This window comes from Natrix helvetica, assembly GCF_964273705.1.
Source record: "Natrix helvetica genome assembly, chromosome: 5".
NCBI lineage: Eukaryota > Metazoa > Chordata > Lepidosauria > Squamata > Natricidae > Natrix > Natrix helvetica.
In genome coordinates, this window is record NC_138551.1 from 128,123,205 (window position 1) to 128,142,908 (window position 19,704).

General features: G+C 47.0%; 1 protein-coding gene across 1 annotated transcript in view; it reads left to right on the plus strand.

Annotated features, from left to right (window-relative positions):
- Positions 1 to 246: 246 nt before the first annotated feature.
- LOC309392709 (vomeronasal type-2 receptor 26-like) overlaps positions 247 to 19,704 on the plus strand; it is a gene marked incomplete at both ends in the record, with an annotated part of 60,235 nt that continues 40,777 nt past the window's right edge. The window contains 3 exons of the mRNA XM_081954137.1: positions 247 to 473; positions 915 to 1,203; positions 17,469 to 17,603. Of these exons, the coding sequence (XP_081810263.1) occupies positions 247 to 473; positions 915 to 1,203; positions 17,469 to 17,603 (651 nt within the window). The remainder of the gene's footprint in view (positions 474 to 914; positions 1,204 to 17,468; positions 17,604 to 19,704) is intronic.

A 19,704-nucleotide genomic window follows, 5' to 3' on the forward strand; every position in this document is an offset into this window, starting at 1 on the left:
TTCAGCTCTGCTCTTTGGCCGAATCCTCCAGGGGAGACTTTGGGCAGAGAAATATGGAGTTTAGGGACAGGCAGGGTCTGTGCTCTTGAATGTCCGTCTCTCTCTTTTCCAGGTGAAGCTGAGTGCTTCTCTGTGTTTCAATCAGGAAAGCAACTGGATCATATTCCACCTTGTGAGAGTCCTTTGAATTCTTCTAATTCTTCTTTTGGAAACAGGAAAGGGATTGATTGATTTGCCCCATGAATTATGGACCTCCTGCTTCTGCTTCTGATGCTGCTTTTGTCCCATCAAGTCTCTGGGAAGCTGAGAATGAAATGCCCACAGAGTTTGGAGCACCAGGATGGAAAACGACCACAGAGCTTTTACAGCCCAGGAGACCATCTCATCGGTATAGTCATCAGTGGAGTGGAAAGAGTGAATATAAAGTTGCTTTTCAATGTGGCTCCTTCTCTTCAGTTTGTTTTCCGTGATTTGTAAGTTATTCAGGGTGATGGAATTGCACTCCATTCATTCTAACACTCCCCTTCTTTTCTTTTTTTTTAATTTTTCATTTATTCCTATATTGGGGGATATGTCTAATTTCCTGAATGATTTTGATTTCCATGGCTTCTCTCTTTTGTCTGATTTTGTGAAAGAGATTCAAAAAGGGGTCTGAAAAAAAGCTGAAAGGGCTGCAGATTATTTTCCTCTCTCACTTCAATCTTTAATTTATCACTTGAATAATAATTTTTATTTAAAGTAGTGGTTGAACCAGTTGTAGTTGCCAACCTCAGCCAAATTCCATATTTGTATAACTGATCATTGGTTTTGGATCAATGTTGGCTTACAGCTCAGTAGGCTTCTGGAGGATTATATATATTCTTTTAAAGTATTTGTTGTTGCTGTTGATTGTAATAACTTTTTTTTTACAATAGGGGTGCTGGTAATTTTTTAAACGGCCTACAGTATATTTTCACCATTCAAATGGCTAACAAGAATTCCCAGCTCCTGCACAATCTCACACTGGGCTACAACATCCATGTCAACTATTGGAGCACTTTCCGTACTTCAGATGCCTTGCTGGACATTCTCTCCACTGGAGAAGCCAATGTCCCCAACTACGGCTGTGGAAGGAAGGAGAACCTTCTGGCTCTTCTTGATGGAGCTCACAGGGAGATCTCCATCCAGCTGTCAACATTAGGAGGCACCTACAAAGTCCCACAGGTTTGTGTGTGTTTTTCTCCATCTTGTAAAGGGCGTGGTGAGGGGTGGTGGGTGAGCAATAGATGCAATCATGTCTTCTGCATGGAATTCAAGAGCTGCATTTCTCCATATTAGCAAAAATGTGAATATTTTATCCCTTTATGTTCATGTTGAGATTAATCATAAAAGGCCTGAAGTGCAAGTAATACATTCCCTGGTTAAGACATTCTACCAACTATTTAAATGATCAAAATATATCCCTGATTGTTGGAGCCTCTATTGGCACCTTCATTTCCACATATAAATAATGCCTTTCCTATCCAGTCACATTGAAGTTGGCAATAGTAGCATTTTATCAATCTAAAATGTGGAATAAAAAGGACTCTAGCAATTATAGGCCAAATGGAATAGCAGATATTGTGGCTATAATTTCTGCCATGATCCTCTTAGTTAAACTTGAGAAAAATGCATTCCTTGCAGAAGAACCAGAAGGTTTTAGGTAGAGTTAAATGTGTCAAGTTACGGAGGATTTAATAGCTACCAGCTGATGTAAAGTTGTAAGCTGTAATCAGTAAGCTAATGCAATGTGGCTGATGCAATGAGGCTGATTCATTGCAGCTGTGGTATCTCCTCTTTAAGACTCTGGTGGGGTCCACACAAGTCATTTACTGTTTTAAGAGGAGTCTATATATACGTGGTCATTAGAGGGTGTTTCTCTCTCTCAGCCTGTATTCAGTTCTCTCCTTGTGTCTGTAGTGAATGGAAAGGGAATTTATCTCCTGCTTGTATATGTCTGTATATAGTTTGTAGATAAACCACTGTTAATTGTCTTAAGGCCCTGTGTGCTGTGTTATTGTTCCTGGGTTTATCACATACTACTAGTCACACTGCCAAAACTCTAACAAATGCTATATAGATTTTATAAGAAATAATGCATAGATTATTATCTAATATTAGCAACAAATTTGTCTTGAAATATCTAATCTATGTTAGTGAGGAAAAACAAGGTTTGCATGCTTTCTAGATGTTAGTGCAGCATTTGACTCAATAAACAGAGAAATAAGGAGACAATGGATTGCCCTCAAAATGGAGCTCAGACTGTTGCCCTGATCCAAGCCCTTCTTTGAGAGAGAGGTTTGGGCTCAATGGAGCCATGAGAAGAAGGATCTACGCTTACCAAGGGGGAGGGGAAAGATGCATATTTGAACCCTTGTTATTCAGTATAGATAGGAATGACTTACCAGAACTTATGAAGGATCCAAAAACAGATCATAAATAAATGTTATTTCATTTCTTGACAAAAATTATTAAATTAGCGGACAAGAGAAATGCAGTGCATGTAGTATACTTGGATTTAAAAAGGCTTTGACAAAGTAAACCACCATCTACTTCTTGGTAAGCTAAAAATATGTGGGATAGACAGCATCAGCGCCAGATGGACTCAGCCTGTGGTCCTCAACTGAACTACATCTACATGGAGGGAAACAAGCAGTGGGGAATCCCAATGTTCCATTTTGGGCCCGGTACTCTTCAACATCTTCATGAAGGGTTTGGATGAGGGATAGATGGGGAAGTCATAACATTTACAGATGACACTAAACTGGCAGGAATAGCCAACATCCCAGAAGATGGGCTCAAGATCCAGATGGATCTAGATAGACTTGAACCCTGGGCCTATCTAACAAAATGAAATTCAGTGTAGAGAAAAGTAAAGTCTTACACTGAGGCTAGAAAAACCAAATGTACAGGTACAGATTAGGTGAAACCTGGCTCAATAGCAGGAACTGTGAAAGGGATCTTGGAATCTTAGTGGACAATCTCTCAAATCTGAGCCAACAATGTGTGGTAGCAGCCAAAAAAAGCCATTGGAATCCTAGGCTGCATCAACAGAAGGAGAGAATCCAAATCATGTGAAGTATTGGTACCGCTTTATAATGTCATGGAAAAACCACCCTTGGAGTAGTGCATGGATGGAGAAACTTTTCAGCACCAAGTGCTCTTGTCAGGGACGCAATCTGGAAGAGGAATTGCCCAGTGTACATGCCAGTGCGTACTTGTGCACCAGGCAGCTCCTCTTCTGGTTTCTGGCATGTGCCCACATGACAATCAGCTGGCTGGTGTGCATGTGCTCACGGAAACTGGAAGCCAGCTCTTCCAGTTCCTGGCACTACTGTGCGCACAAAGGCCAGATGATCGTTACATGCTCATGTGCACAAGAAACCCAGAAGAGCAACGTGCAAGGCCGCACGTGCCAGGTGACATGGCTTTGCGTTCCACTTAGTCCGAGCTAAGAAGCTGAAGCAGAGGGTGCCATTTTGTCCCATCAAGTCTCTGGGAAGCTGAGAATGAAATGCCCACAGAGTTTGGAAGAAGAATTGCCCAATGTGCATGCTGGTGCGCACATGCACACCAGGCAGCTCCTCTTCCGGTTTCTGGCACGCACCCACATGACGATCAGCTGGCTGGTGGAAACCGGAAGACCAGCTCTTTCAGTTCCTGGCACTACTGTACACACAGAGGCCAGCTGATTGTTGCATACACATGCACACCAGAAACCCAGAAGAGCAACGGGCAAGGCTGCGCGTGGCAGGTGACATGGCTCTGCGTTCCACTTAGCCCGAGCTAAGAAGCTGAGGCAGAAGCACCATTTTCCCCTCCTGGGGCCTCTGTACATCCCGTTTTTGGCTTCCCCAGTCCCCAGAAGTACTGTGCCAGCCAAAAACTTTGGTCTTACTTTGCAGCTTCAGTCCTTGGGGCTTGCGAAGGTAAGGCCTGCGCTCAACTGGTGGGTGGGGACTGGAGGTTGGGTGGGTTGATTCTGGCGGGGCAGCCTCGTGGTCCCCCGTGGGCTTGATTAATGGCTTCAGTGGGCTATATCTGGCCTGTGGGCCGTAGTTTGAGGACCCCTGGTATAGGGTCTCTTTCTTGAGCAGAGGGTTGGACTAGAAGACCTCAAAGGTCCTTTCCAACCCTTTTATTTTGTTATAAGTTCTGTTATGGGTACATATGTTTAGCATGCTAAATACCTATTGGAACCTGCTGATTTACACTGTGATATTATCATACTTACACATTGGATTACATACCCTGTGAGGAAGACTTGGGTTCTTTTCTCATAATAATTATCTAATAATTAATAAATCAAGTTCAAAAGTTATGGTCTTTGGGAAATGACATCCTAGCCATAGATGGTCAGCCAATAGAGCAAATAAAACCTTTCCTTAACTGGGGTTGTTTTTTCTGAGACTGAATCTTGTCTCCCTCATCATCAAAGGAGCTCAGTTAGATCAAAGACATGAGTGAAAGTGGTGCTTAAATGAAAACCTCATAGCTCTCCAGCTTCCTCAGCCCCAATTATTGAAGTATCTGAGGCCAAGGTTTCCCCCCTGTTCTTACATCTATCTGATGTTTGGGGCTTCAGAGAGAAACCACCAGAAAGCAATGGCGTAGCGTGGGTTGTCAGCACCCAGGGCAAGGCAAGTAATTTACGCCCCCTAACCCGTGGATTTTAGCACTCGAGTTTCTTCCACTAGATTAGTTAAAGAAACCCTTACCCCCTAAGCACATGTATTGTTTGTTATGAAAATACTGATGTAATTAAAGTAAAATAATAATAATAATAATATATTTATTTCTTAGCCGCACCCTCTCCCGAAGGACTCGGGGCGGCGTACAATGAAACATACGAAATAAATATGTGAACAAAACAAACATATAACAAAGACATACACTAAAACATACACAAGGAGGAGGTCAGCTGATAAAAAACAATTAAAATACAGTATTTAAAACCCCTAAAAATTAAATATAATTAAAATACCCAGTTAAAAACCCGTCAGGAGCGATATGGTTAGATCAAAGTTGAGCCAGGCCAGCTGCTTGGAATAGGTGGGTCTTAAGCTTAATACGGAAGGAGCGGAGGTCAGAGGTATTCCTAATATCCGGAGGGAGGTCATTCCACAGGGCTGGGCCCGCCACAGAGAAGGCTCTACTCCTAGGCGCCGCCCCACGACATTGTCTAGCGGACGGCACCTGGAGGAGCCCCTCTCTGTGCGAGCGAATTGGTCGCAGGGATGTATGGGGCAGAATACGATCCCGCAAGTAACTAGGTCCTAAGCCATGGAGCGCTTTAAAGATAGTTATCAAAACCTTGAAACGCACCCGATAGACCACAGGAAGCCAGTGCAGCTCGCGCAGGAACGGTGTCACATGGGAGTACCTAGTACTCCCCATAATTACCCGCGCGGCTGCGTTCTGGACCAACTGTAGCCTCCGGGTGCATTTCAAGGGAAGCCCCATGTAGAGAGCGTTACAGTAGTCCAAGCGAGACGTCACCAGCGCATGAGTGACTGTGCGTAAGGCATCCCGGTCCAGTAGGGGGCGCAATTGGCGCACCAGGCGAACCTGGTGGAACGCCCCCCTTGCCACGGCTGTCACATGGTCATCCATGGACAGCCGGGCATCCAGGAGGACGCCCAAATTGCGCGCCCGCTCCACGGGGGCAAGATGAATGCCCCCAATGGCCAATGATGGAATTAATTGGCTGAACCGGGGGGCTGGTACCCACAGCCACTCCGTCTTGGAAGGGTTGAGTTTGAGTCGGTTGTCATCCATCCAGATCCGTACGGCTTCCACACACCGGGACATCACTTCGATGGCCTCGTTGGGGTGGTTCGGGGTGGAAAAGTACAGCTGAGTATCATCAGCGTACAGATGGTATCCCACCCCGAAGCCACGGATGATCTCACCCAGCGGCTTCATATATGTGTTGAACAGGAGTGGCGAGAGGACCGACCCCTGTGGCACCCCACAAGTAAGGGGGCGTAGGGTCGACCTCTCTTCTTGCATCTAAATACAAGTTTATTTTCAAACACTTTATTGAGTGCGAACATGCATTACACATTCTCCACATTTTCAGCAGGTCTATGAATACAAATCTACAAATGTAGTAACCTAGCATGGGCCATGCTATTATATGTCGTCTCACAACCATCGTAAACGACAAAAAATATCAAGAACAAAAACTAAACATCAAAATGGAACCATACCCTGGAGATAATCCAAGGCTGGGCTAGATGGAGCCAACTTCCTCAATCCTGTACCTCTAATTGTAATTCTTTAATAGAAGTGTTAGATTCGGGCAACAAGAGGACAGACTCCAGACGATAGTGACATAACAGCTCTTTATTAGTCAGGTAGTAGTGATCCAGCTGAATATGGGGTCGTGCAGCTCCCCTTTTATGGGGAGCTGGCAGACCTCCCGTCCAATCAGAACATCCCCTTGTTCCCGCCCTAGTGGTGGACCTGAGTGGAGACTACAGTGGTTTATGTAAATATCTAACACTCCTCCCCTCTTAGATGGAGTGTTCAGGTTAGTGACAAAGTCCTGTAAGTATGCGGGTTTCTGCCTCGTTTGGATGGACCTGCGTAGTTCTGGTTGTGCCGGAACGGGCGCAGGATCGGAGTGTCCTTTTTGTTCCACTGTCCTGGCTGGGGATTGCAGATTCCCTTCGCTCGGGGACTGCTCCATTCTTTCGTCGGTCTCAGGTTCCACACCTGGCTCTGCTGTGCCGTAGTCATTTGCGATGTGCCTGTCGGGTTGTTGTGTCAGCAATCCTCCCGATGGTATGAATTCCTCGTTCGATGATCGTAGGTCGGAGTGTGTCAGGCGGCCTCGGAGTTGTTCGATGTGTCTTTTCCAGTTCCTACTGTCTTGCAATTCTAACAAGTAGGAACGAGGTCCGGTGATGCCTATTACCTTTGCTGGAATCCACAGTGTCCCCCCTGCATAGTTGTGGGCGTATACGGAATCCCCTATGCTAAAGTTCCGAATTTTGCTTGTGGAGTCTGGGGGCGATGTGGCAGAGTAGTTTGGGTGTAGTCGGTCTAGGTGAGACCTTAGCCGGCGACCCATGAGTTCAGCGGGACTCCTCCCCGTCGTGGCGCTAGGGGTAATGTGTTGGATTAACAGGTAGTGATCGATTTGTGTTTGCCACTCACCCGGGCCCATCCTAGCGAGGGCCTCTTTTGCAGAGCGCACCATTCTTTCCGCCTGACCATTCGATGCTGGATGGAATGGCGCGACGAGGGCATGCCGAATTCCTTGACTCGCTAAATAGGATTCGAATTTCATGGCTGTGAACTGGGGCCCATTGTCGGATACCAGGAGGTCGGGCAGGCCATGCGTGGTGAAAAGTCGCCGTAGAACCTTGATGACCGCCTCTGCCATGGTTGAGGTCATCAGGACTACTTCTAACCATTTGGAGTATGCGTCCACAACTATTAAAAACGTTTGTCCTTGAACTGGTCCTGCGAAATCTATGTGTATTCGCGACCAGGGTGCTTGCGGTTTGTCCCACTCTGTAGCGGGCGCTTCAGGGGGGGCTGGCCTGGACTCCTGGCACAGATTGCAAGTGGCTACCCATTCCTCTATCTCCTTGTCCATGTTAGGCCACCACACGTAGCTCCTAGCCAATGCTTTCATCCTTACGATCCCAGGATGCCCTACATGCAAAGCTTCTAATACATTTCTCCCTTTCAAAACCGATAGTTCATCACGCTTAGACCAAAACAGTTTGAATTCGGGTCCCACACTCCCTTTGGGCCACCCCCTCCATACCCAAGTTTGTACTTGTCTGATTACGTTGTCCTTAGCAGAAAACCTAGCAACGTCCATAGAAGATACTGGCCCTGTGTCCAAACAGTCAATCAAAAGGACCGGTATTTCTGGAGTGGGGTCGGCCAACAGTTCCGGTAACGGGCAGCGGCTGAGCGCGTCTGCATGCCCCAATGTAGAACCCGGTCGGTGTACCAGTTTGTAGGAATACGCAGCCAGGAAAACAGTCCACCTGGTCATGCGCGGGGAGAGGGAGACCGGTGTGGGAGGGTTTCCTGCCAGTAGACCCAGCAATGGTTTGTGGTCCGTTATAAGTTCAAAATCGCGGCCGTAGAGATATTCGTGGAATCGCTTGACTCCAGCCACAGCGGCTAACGCTTCCCTGTCCAGTTGGCTGTAGTTGCGTTCTGCCAAAGCCAATGTTCTTGAGTAGAAGGCGATGGGGGCTTCGTTTCCGTTTGGCATTCTGTGGCTGAGTACTGCGCCGACGCTGAAAGGTGAGGCATCGCAGGTCAATACCAGCGGTACAGTTTGGCTGTACTGGATTAGCAGAGAGTCGGCCGTCAGCAGGCGCTTGACTGCGGCGAAAGCGGCCATCTCGGAACGTCCCCAGGTCCATTTTGCATTCTTTGCTAGAAGTCGGTGCAACGGCTCAGCGACGGTAGCTTTCTGTCTGAGAAAGACGCTGCAGAAGTTAAGAAGTCCGAGGAAGGCCTGCAACTCGGTCTGATTTCGTGGTGTGGGGGCATCCTGAATTGCTTTAATTTTTCTCGATGTTGGGTGTATTCCCAGTCCATCGATCCTGTAACCCAGGAATTCTACGCCGAGCACGTTAATTTGGCATTTTTCCTTTTTCAGGCGGAGACCCTTTTCTCGAATTCTGGCCAAAACAGTCCTAACACGCTTTAATAATTGCTCCTCATTTGCAGCTGATACCAAGATGTCGTCGAAATACGGGACGACGCCTGGTATGCCCTGCAAAAGCCGTTCCATGATGCTTTGGAACAATCCCGGAGCGATGCTTACGCCGAATTGTAAACGGTTGCATTTAAAGGCACCCCTGTGCGTCACTATACTTTGGGCCTCCGCCGTGGCGCTATCCACTGGCAGCTGCTGATAAGCCTGTGCCATGTCTAGTTTTGCAAAAAAAAAATTCCTGGCCCCAATGAGTGCAATAGGTGCTGTACTACGGGCACAGGATATGCACTTTGTTGTAGGGCAACATTAATTGTACATTTATAGTCCGCGCAGATGCGGACTGACCCGTCTGGCTTAACGGGGGTCACGATTGGGGTTTCCCAGCGAGCGTGATCCACTGGTTCGAGGATTCCTTGCTCTACCAGCTTATCGATTTCCTTATCTATTTTTGGACGGAGTGCAAAAGGCACTCTCCTAGGTTTGAGCCTGATAGGCGCCACATTTGGATCCAAATTAAATGAGATTGGTTTGCCCACATACTTACCCAGGCCGGGGCTGAACACATCCTCGAACTCCTTAAAAATTCCTTCAGTGCTGCTGTTGCCCATGGCGTTGATTCCGGTAACTTCCAGCCCCAGGGCTTCGAACCAATCCAGTCCCAGGAGGCTTTGCAGTGGCGCGCTGGCTACGGTCACGGGCAGCTGGGCTGTGATGACTTTGAACTGGACTCTGAATGTGCCTTGACCCACGATGGGGACCCTGTTCCCCTGGTAGTCTCGAAGCAGGATGTCTGGTGTTCGTAGTTGGCGCTTCTTTAGGCTTGGAATCGCCTTTTTCATTGCTGACCACGAGATGATCGTCAGTGATTAACCCGTGTCGACTTCCAGCTCGCAAGGGGAGTCCTCCAGGAGGACAGTGAGTTTCAGCTTTTTAGGTCGCTTTGTGCGGACCTGTCCTATTGTTGTGAGATAGGTTCTTAGTGGTTCTCTCTGGGAATACTCTCTCTCTGCTCTCTGGGCATACTCTCTCTCTGCTGACTCCCTTGATTCTCTCTCTGGGCGCCCTTTGTTTCTTCGCCAAGCCCCTGGGGTGGGCTTCTGTCAGCGATACGATGGCGGTTGCCATGTTGTAGCAGGGACTTCGCTCCGACACACCCTTGCAATGTGTCCGATCTTGTCGCAACGCTGGCAAACGACGCCTCTAAAATGGCAGGTAGACCGGGGATGGCTCCCTCCGCAGCTTGCACAGGGCGGCAAGAGGGATTTGAATTTTCACGCCGGGTTTGAGTGGCTGGTGCGCATGCGATGGCTGTCTTCGCACTCGCTGTCCTCGGTCTCCTGGTCGGTGGCCTCGTGATGCACCCGGGTCTGCCTGGTTCCGGATTGGGGTGCGTTGTACCCGCGTTGCAGCGTTTCTGTAGATCTGTCTGCTGATTCCGAAGCTCTCGCCTCATCCAGTGCGATTTGCAGGTTTAAGTTGGGTTTGGCCAACAACCGTTTCTGCAATCCAAGTCCGCATATGAGGCGTGCAAGGATGTGTTCATCCAGATCCCTGAATTCGCAGTGCGTAGCTGCTTTTTGGAGCGCTGCAACGTACTGGTTGATGGATTCGTCCACCTTCTGATTCCTCATGTTGAATTCGTGGCGGCGAACGTGGCGGGAAGGTTTTGGCGTGAAATGCGTCTGCAGCGTTTGTTGTAGCGCCGTCCATGTTACCGCCTGGATGGGGGTTGGCTCCGATAGATCCCTGGCCATTTCGAAGACCTCTCGACCGCAGTAGCTCAGGAACATATTCTTTTTCCGGGAGTCCGGTACTCCCATGAGATTGTTTGCCTCGAGGAAGCACTCGAATCTCAGCATGTAGGATTCCCAATGTTCGGCTACTGGGTTGTACGGGGTTGGTGGAGTGTGCATTGCCATCTTGTCTTGCATTTGAATTTGCAGCGCTGAGATGGCTGCCGGAATTTCCGCCGAAATCCAGGGCTGGATCGAATCCGTGGATTCTTGCTAGTAGATCTTCATCCTATCTGCCTCTCGATCCCACCCTCGTCGCCAGAGTTAGATTCGGGCAACGAGAGGACAGACTCCAGACGATAGTGGCATAACAGCTCTTTATTAGTCAGGTAGTAGTGATCCAGCTGAATACGGGGTCATGCAGCTCCCCTTTTATGGGGAGCTGGCAGACCTCCCGTCCAATCAGAACATCCCCTTGTTCCCGCCCTAGTGGCGGACCTGAGTGGAGACTACAGCGGTTTATGTAAATATCTAACAAGAAGTGCAAGATATCAATCTGTATATACAGATTAATTTAAATTCGCCTGCTTTTAATTAGCGCAAATTTTTCAACAACGGAATTGAAATCTACATTAAAGTCTCTCTCAATGGACAGTATTGCTAGATTACTCAGTCTTTCTTGGCTCATTGTAGATCTCTGATATGTTTTAATTAGTTTAAGTTTTGAGAAACTTCTTTCACAACTTGCTGTAGAAACAGTGATAGTAAGAAAGATTCTTAATGTGACAACAAAGTTAGTTAAACTTTCTTGCAGCTTCCACTTATACACCCAGCGAAGCAAATCTAAAGCTGACCAGTTTGCAACCTGCTCATCAGGATTGACCTCCTTATACAAGATAATGTGGTGCCGAAGTCGAGTTATTTCAGTGAGCATAGATGCAGCATTCAATTCTGTGTACTGAGCACACATGTGCTGAATTTGTTTCTTAATAAAATCATCTTTTCCAGGATCCAACAATGTTTGGATTTGCAAAAAAGCAAATCGCTGGTGAAGCGTATTCATCTGCGTAGTACGTTTTTTAATTTCTGCCTGAAGCTGATCAATTGCTTCCAGTTGTTCTCTGCTTGTTTCCTGTATTAAGGTCAAGCCAGCATCACAACTGTTCTCACCATCCATCTTGTTGCGTCTTCCAACTCTTCTCTCTGTAGGTATGCAATAGGTTTTGCATACCTGCAGAGCTTTCTCAGTTGCCTTTGACACTAGACTATCACGTTTTTCATGACAAAATAAAGCCAATGCTTTTCCTGCCTTGTGCACCAGATTCTTTTTTGTATGGCATGATATAGGTGTAGTATTCTGCTAAAATTCTAAAAAAAGAAAAAAAAGAAAATCACTTTCTTGCCTTGCTGCACTTTAAGCACCCCTTCATTGTATAACCATTTCTTTACTCTTAACATAATGTTTATTCACCTTCATGCCTATTGCCTTACTCTTTCAGCAAAATAAATAAATAAATTAAAGGTTGCTAGACCCACTGGCTTACATCAACACTGTCCCTCCCCCAGATTGTCCCTTGCTCTCTCTCCGCACCGCACCGCACGCCTGGCACCCCCCCTCCACAGTGGGCGGCGACCCGGGCACCGGCGGCTCGGATCGGATTCGCACAGCCAGCACTGCAGTGAGAGAGAGTGAGTGAGCCAGGCAGGGGCAGAGAGCTGCGAGTGCGAGCGCCCCCCCCAGATGTTGTGCCCGGTGCGGCCGGGCCCCCCTGCACCCCCCACACTACGCCACTGCCAGAAAGAACCAACCCAACCACAGCCTCTGAGGAGTATCTTGGGGTGGACAAAAGGACTCCAGCTGCTGCCCCTCAGAGCTGATTTGGAAATTTACCCATATTTTCTGATTTTGTCTAAAATCAGAAAATATGGGTATTGGCATTAAATTTAATCTATGGAAACTAACACACTCTGAAAATTGTGGCTGTTAGAACAGACAAAATTTCAATTAAAGACCAATCTTGGATTCTACTACTGACAAATTGTATGAGGAACTGAGGTCTCCCTGTTTCTTGTACAACTGGAGAAGAAGCTAAAAAGATTCCTCCACAAAGAATCTGGGCTTTAGAAGCATTAAAATATGCAGCAATCCTCAAAATTATAGTAGGCCATTTATTGGAATAGAATACTTCAGTTGGCATTTGCACATGTTAATCTAATTGCAATAAATTTTAGTGGTGAGATACAGTAATATGACTTACATTGTTTATAGTTTTTTAATTTATTTATTATTTTCCACTTTTATAATACAATCTTGCTAATATTCTGTCTTTAATATTTTAAACAATGTCTAATTAACAAATTATTCTAATGCCTCCATGAGAACAAGATTGCATTTATTAAAATATAATGGTTTGGACTTGATTTGACCCCAAATATAACACAGCATTCCTCATTGTGTAAGGTTTTTGAATGCAGCTCAGAATCTGATAAGTCCAGTGAAACTCTGAAGACGAAGCTATGGATTATCACCTTTTATTTCTGCAGAAAGCAAAAGACTGGATGACCTTTTTGTCTCACACCTTAAAAGAGTAGGCAGAGAGAGAAAAACAGGTGCACGCCAAAAACTTTTCCAAACATCTTATACCTTGCACAGAACGTCATTGCTATAGAAACATCATTTGATATCACGCAAATTTCATGATTTTTGTCAGCGCTCTGAAAACCATAGACTGCAGAAGGGAAAAGAAATCCATTTTTGGGAGTATAACTCATAGCTTTGTTAGGGAATGCTGAACACACATTTTAAGGTACAAGCAAGGCTACTGTGGCAGAATCCACATTTTACTTTTCACAAGATGTTACTTTGCTAGGCTAAGCTTGGCAATTTGCCTAGACGTTTTATCTATGTAGTTGGCACGTTAGGTTATAATTGAGCTTCTCTCAACAGCAATTTAACAAAAGCTGAATTAGGTTACACTCTGTGTATGCTCTAATGCAGTGATGGCAAACCTTTTAGAGACCGAATGCCCAAACTGCAACCCAATACCCACTTATTTATCTCGGAGTCCCAACACGGCAATCTAATCTGAGTAATGAGGTTTTAGTTTAGAAAAACAACTCATACATGATTAACGTCTTTTCTCTGAATAATAACTAATAACTGTGAAAGGGATCTTGGAGTCCTAGTGGACAACCATTTAAATATGAGCCAGCAGTGTGCAGCAGCTGCCAAAAAAGCCAACACTGTTCTAGGCTGCATCAACAGAGGGATAGAATCAAGATCACGTGAAGTGTTAATACCACTTTATAATGCCTTGGTAAGGCCACACTTGGAATAATGCATTCAGTTTTGGTCGCCATGATGTAAAAAAGATGTGGAGACTCTAGAAAGAGTGCAGAGAAGAGCAACAAAGATGATTAGGGGACTGGAGACTAAAACATATGAAGAACGGTTGCAGGAACTGGGTATGTCTAGTTTAATAGAAAGAAGGACGAGGGGAGACATGATAGCAGTGTTCCCATACCTCAGGGGTTGCCACAAAGAAGAGGGAATCAAACTATTTTCCAATGCACCCGAGGGTAGAACAAGAAGCAATGGGTGGAAACTAATCAAGGAGAGAAGCAACTTAGAACTGAGGAGAAACTTCCTGACAGTGAGAACAATTAATCAGTGGAACAGCTTGCCTCCAGAAGTTGTGAATGCCCCAACACTGGAAGTCTTTAAGAAGATGTTGGATAGCCATTTGTCTGAAACGGTATAGGGTTTCCTGCCTGAGCAGGGGGTTGGACTAGAAGATCTCCAATGTCCCTTCCAACTCTGCTATTGTATTGTATCTCAGGGTGGGGAAGGCCATGGGGGTCCTAGTGATAGAAGAGACCCTCAAGGCCTCCCCAACCCACTAAGATGCCTCCTGCTTTTCCCTCCCTTCCTGCAACAAGGACTCACTTACTTTCCAAATCTCTGTCTCCTCTCTTGTTTCTCGGCTTCATTGCCTTTGAAGAAGGGAGAAGAGAGTTGGCTGGGAAATGCTTTTTGTGCCGAGAATGGATGCTCCTGGGTGCTATAATATTGTGCAGATTCAGGCACCCATCTTCTTTTGCAGAGTCAGGGATCCAGAAACTTTCATTCTGGGTGGGTGGGGGGGAGAGGCAAAAGTGGTTACCTGCAGGTCTCCTGCTTCTCCCCTCCCCACAACTACTTTCCACTTAGCTACTTAATGAGGCTTCTTTGTCTCAAGGAGCAGCAAATGGGGCCAGACAGAGAGAGGCAATCCAACTGTGTTCGGCAGAGAAAGCATACTTCAGCCAGGGCACCCAATCTGGTGTGGCCGACACCTGAGCAGGGAGGCAGGGTGTGTGTGTGTGTACTTTCATCCCCATTCAAGCAGGGCCTCTTATTTCCTCCCCAGCACAGTCAGGGCATGAAGGTTGCTGCCACCTAAGCACCATGATTGCCCCCTCCCCAGCCAGCCAGCCAGCCCCACCTGACCTGCTCCCTGCCAGCTCCTGCAAAGCCTCGCCATTCTCCTCCTCCTCTTCTTCTTCGTGTTGTCCTCCTCCTCCGCCCAAGTGGCAGTGGGCTCCACAGGACAGGTTTTCATTTCTACCCTGGGGCAGAAAACTCTGGTGGGCTGAAAGTGAGCGTGAATGGCCTGGCTCTCCAGGGCTTCCTGGGTCAGTTGAGTTTAAGTTAAGTTTAAGTTTATTTGATTTATAGACCGCCACCTCTCCCCGAGGGGACTCGGGGTGGTGTACAGGAACCACATTAAAAACCAAATACATAATAAATACTCTTAAAACCAGATTAAACCTAGAGCCCTGTACAAGTTACTTAAAAATTAAAACACGACCTAAAACCAACCCCTCGAATTTAAAAATACAGGCATGGGGTGGGAAGTTGGAATTAGGCCAGGCCGGCTAAATTGAACAGGTGAGTTTTTAGCTTCTTGCGGAAGGAGCGGAGATCTGTAGTTGTTCTGATATCAGGGGGAAGGTCATTCCAGAGGGTCGGGCCCATCACAGAGAAGGCCCTTCCCCTGGGCGTCGCCCGCTGGCATAGCCTAGTGGACGGCACCCGGAGAAGTCCCTCTCTGTGTGAGCGAATCGGCCGAAGGGATGTATGGGGCAGGATGCGATCCCGCAAATACCTAGGTCCTGTGCCATGGAGCGCTTTAAAGATGATAATCAGCACCTTGAAACGCACCCCGAAGGCCACAGGAAGCCAATGCAGCCCGCGCAGGAGAGGTGTTACATGGGATTACCTAGTGGCTCCCAGAACTGCCCGCGCGGCCGCATTCTGGACAAGCTGCAGCCTTCGGGTACATCTCAAGGGGAGCCCCATGTAGAGAGCGTTACAGTAGTCCAGCCGGGATGTCAAAAGCGCATGGGTGACTGTGCGGAGGGCAGCCTGGTCCAATAGGGGACGCAGTTGGCGCACCAGGCGGACCTGGTGGAACGCCCCCCTTGCCACGGCTGTCACATGGTCGTCCATTGACAGCCGGGTATCTAGGAGGATGCCCAACTTGCGCACCCAATCCACGGGGGCCAGATGTTCGACCCCAATAGCCAGTGATTTGATCAACTGGTTGAACTGGTTGAACCAGGATGCCGGTAGCCACAGCCACTCCGTCTTGGATGGGTTGAGCTTGAGTCTGTTACTTCCCATCCAGATCCGTACGGCTCCCAGACACCGGGACATCACTTCGATGGCATCGTTGGGGTGGTTCGGGATAGAAATGTACAGCTGGGTGTCATCTGCGTACAGATGGTAATCTACCCCGAACCCACGAATGATCTCGCCCAGCGGCTTCATATATGTGTTGAACAGGAGAGGCGAGAGGACCGACCCCTGCGGCACCCCACAAGTGAGTGGCCTCAAGGTCGACCTCTGCCCCCCTGCTAACACAAATTGCGCTCAGCCAGAGAGGTAGGAGGAGAACCACCGCAGAACGGTGCCCCTCACCCCCAACCCCTCCAGTCGATGCAATAGGATACCATGGCCGATGGTATCAAAAGCCGCCGAGAGGTCTAATAGGACCAAGATGGAGGAACAACCCCCATTTCTGGCCCTCCAGAGATCATCTACCAACGCGACCAAAGCCATCTCCGTGCTATGGCCCGGCCTGAAGCCGGACTGGCGCGGTTCCAGATAATCAACCAGATAAGTTGGAGGCTTCCTTCAGCCTTCAGATAATTGCAGGGCTTGTTTGGGGTTTTTTGCTTCCAGGTTGGTGCAGAGGCTTTCCAGGGCCAAAATGGAGGGGGGGGGAGACCCTGTGCTTTCTGCACTCCATTTTGGCCCTGCAAAGCCTCCTGCACCAACCTGGGAGCAAAAAATAAAAAATAAACCCCCTGCAACTGTTTGAAGGCTGAAGGAAGCCTCCAACTGAGCGAGAAAGCACTGGAGGCCCAGACCATTCACTTCCAGCCCAGCAGAGTTTCCTGCACAACGTGAGAGCACACACACACACACTGCATACTCATGCATCTCTGGCCCTGGCCCTTGGCAATTTACTTTCCTGGCTCTTACTTTCCTAAGAGCTCACAATTCGGGAACAACGGGGGAAAAAAACCCTCTGCTTTCCACTCCCCATTTTGGCCCTGGAAAGCCTCCTGCACCAACCTGGAAGCAACCCCCCCCCCCAAAAAAAAAAACCTGAAACTGTTTGAAGACTGAAGGAAGCCTCCAACTGAGCCAGGAAGCACTGGGGGGGAGCATCCACACTCCCTTCCAGCCCGCCGAAGTTTGCTGCGCAATGTGAGCCCCCCCCCTGCATACTCACGGGTCCCCCGCCCTGACCCTCCATAAAGGCCCGAAAACCAGCTGGCCGGCAGGAAGAGCGCCTGCATGTGGATGCTAGTGGAGCTGGGCTGGGGCGGCTTGCATGCCGGGAGACGATGCTCTGCATGCCACAGGTTCCCCATCAGGGCTCTAAACCTTTCAATTCCTGTTTCAGATCAATTATTTAACAGCTCCAGAGGCTCTGAGTGATAAAAGTTGATTCCCCTTTTTCCACCAGATGGTCCCCAAAGAAGGATTTCAGTACCCAGCAATTGTCCAGCTGCTCCTCCACTTCAGATGGACCCTGATTGGCCTCTTTGCTTCAGACACAGAAAAGGGAGAGAATTTCATGAGGATTTTCCCTCCTGTGCTTGTCAGGAATGGAATTTGTGTGGTTATATCACAACTGTTCTCAACAACTGGATATACTGCATATCTCAGGGATTCCCTTTCTACAATACAATACAATACAATACAATACAATAGTAGAGTTGGAAGGGACCTTGGAGGTCTTCTAGTCCAACCCCCTGCCTAGGCAGGAAACCCTATACCGTTTCAGACAAATAGCTATCCATCATCTTCTTAAAGACTTCCAGTGTTGGGGCATTCACAACTTCTGGAGGCAAGCTGTTCCACTGATTAATTGTTCTCACTGTCAGGAAATTTCTCCTCAGTTCTAAGTTGCTTCTCTCCTTGATTAGTTTCCACCCATTGCTTCTTGTTCTACCCTCAGGTGCTTTGGAGAATAGTTTGACTCCCTCTTCTTTGTGGCAACCTCTGAGATATTGGAATAATGCTATCATGTCTCCCCTAGTCCTTCTTTCTCTTAAGCTAAACATACCCAGTTCCTGCAACCGTTCTTCATATGTTTTAGTCTCCAGTCCCCTAATCATCTTTGTTGCTCTTCTCTGCACTCTTTCTAGAGTCTCCACATCTTTTTTACATCGTGGCGACCAGAACTGAATGCAGTATTCCAAGTGTGGCCTTACCAAGGCATTATAAAGTGGTATTAACACTTCACGTGATCTTGATTCTATCCCTCTGTTGATGCAGCCTAGAACTGTGTTGGCTTTTTTGGCAGCTGCTGCACACTGCTGGCTCATATTTAAATGGTTGTCCACTAGGACTCCAAGATCCCTTTCACAGTTACTACTACTGAGTAAGGTATCACCTATACTGTACCTGTGCATTCCGTTTTTGTTGCCTAAATGTAGAACCTTACTCTTTTCACCATTGAATTTCATTTTATTAGATAGTGCCCAATGTTCAAGTTTGTCAAGATCCTTCTGTATCTTAAGCCTATCTTCTGGAGTGTTGGCTATTCCTGCCAGCTTGGTATCATCTGCAAATTTGATGAGTTCCCCATTTATCCCTTCATCCAAATCATTGATGAAGATGTTGAAGAGTACTGGGCCTAAAACAGAGCCTTGGGGTACTCCACTGCATACTTCCCTCCATGTAGATGCAGTTCCATTGAGAACTACACGTTGAGTGCGGTTGGTCAGCCAGTTACCAATCCATCTGGTGGTGAGGCTGTCTAACCCACATTCTTCTACTTTATCTAGTAGTAGGTTATGGTCTACCTTATCAAAAGCCTTACTGAAGTCCAAGTAAACTATATCAACGGCATTCCTCTGGTCCACTAATTTTGTCACATTATCAAAGAATGCAATAAGATTAGTCTGGCATGATCTGTTTTTGACAAATCCATGTTGGCTTTTGGCTATTACTTTGTTTGCTTCTAGGTGTTCGCAAATTCGTTGCTTGATTATTTTTTCCAGAATCTTTCCTGGTATTGAGGTTAGGCTGATAGGTCTGTAGTTTCCTGGATCTAATTTTTTCCCTTTTTTGAAGATGGGAACCACATCAGCTCTTTTCCAGTCCTCTGGTAGTTCCCCGGTGTTCCAGGATCTCTGAAAGATATAATTCAGTGGTTCTGAGATCTCGTCTGCTAGTTCCTTCAGAACTCTGGGGTGTAATCCATCCGGTCCTGGTGATTTGAACTCATCTAGGGTAGACAGGTGCTCACTTACCATTTTCTTCCCTATTTCAATTTGTGTTCCTAATTTTGTGGTGCTGCTTTTGATAGGTTGGTCTGTTTTATCCCTTTGTGTAAAGACAGATGCAAAACATGAGTTAAATAGTTCTGCTTTCTCCCTGTTGCTTGTCACCTTCTTGCCACTTTCTCCTAGCAATGGACCAATTGTTTCCTTAACTTTTTTCTTGTTTTTAACATGTTGGAAGAAGCTTTTTTTGTTAATTTTTACTTTTGTGGCAAGCCTTTCTTCATTGTGAGCCTTAGCTTTCCTCACTTCATCTTTACAGGCTCGGGCTATTTGCTGATATTCTGCCTTAGTTATGTCCCCCTCCTTCCACTTTTTATACTTACTTTTTTTGTCTTTCAGTTTGTCAGATAGTTGTTTATGCAGCCATGCTGGTTTCTTTTGGGAGCTGTTGTTTTTCTTCTTCATTGG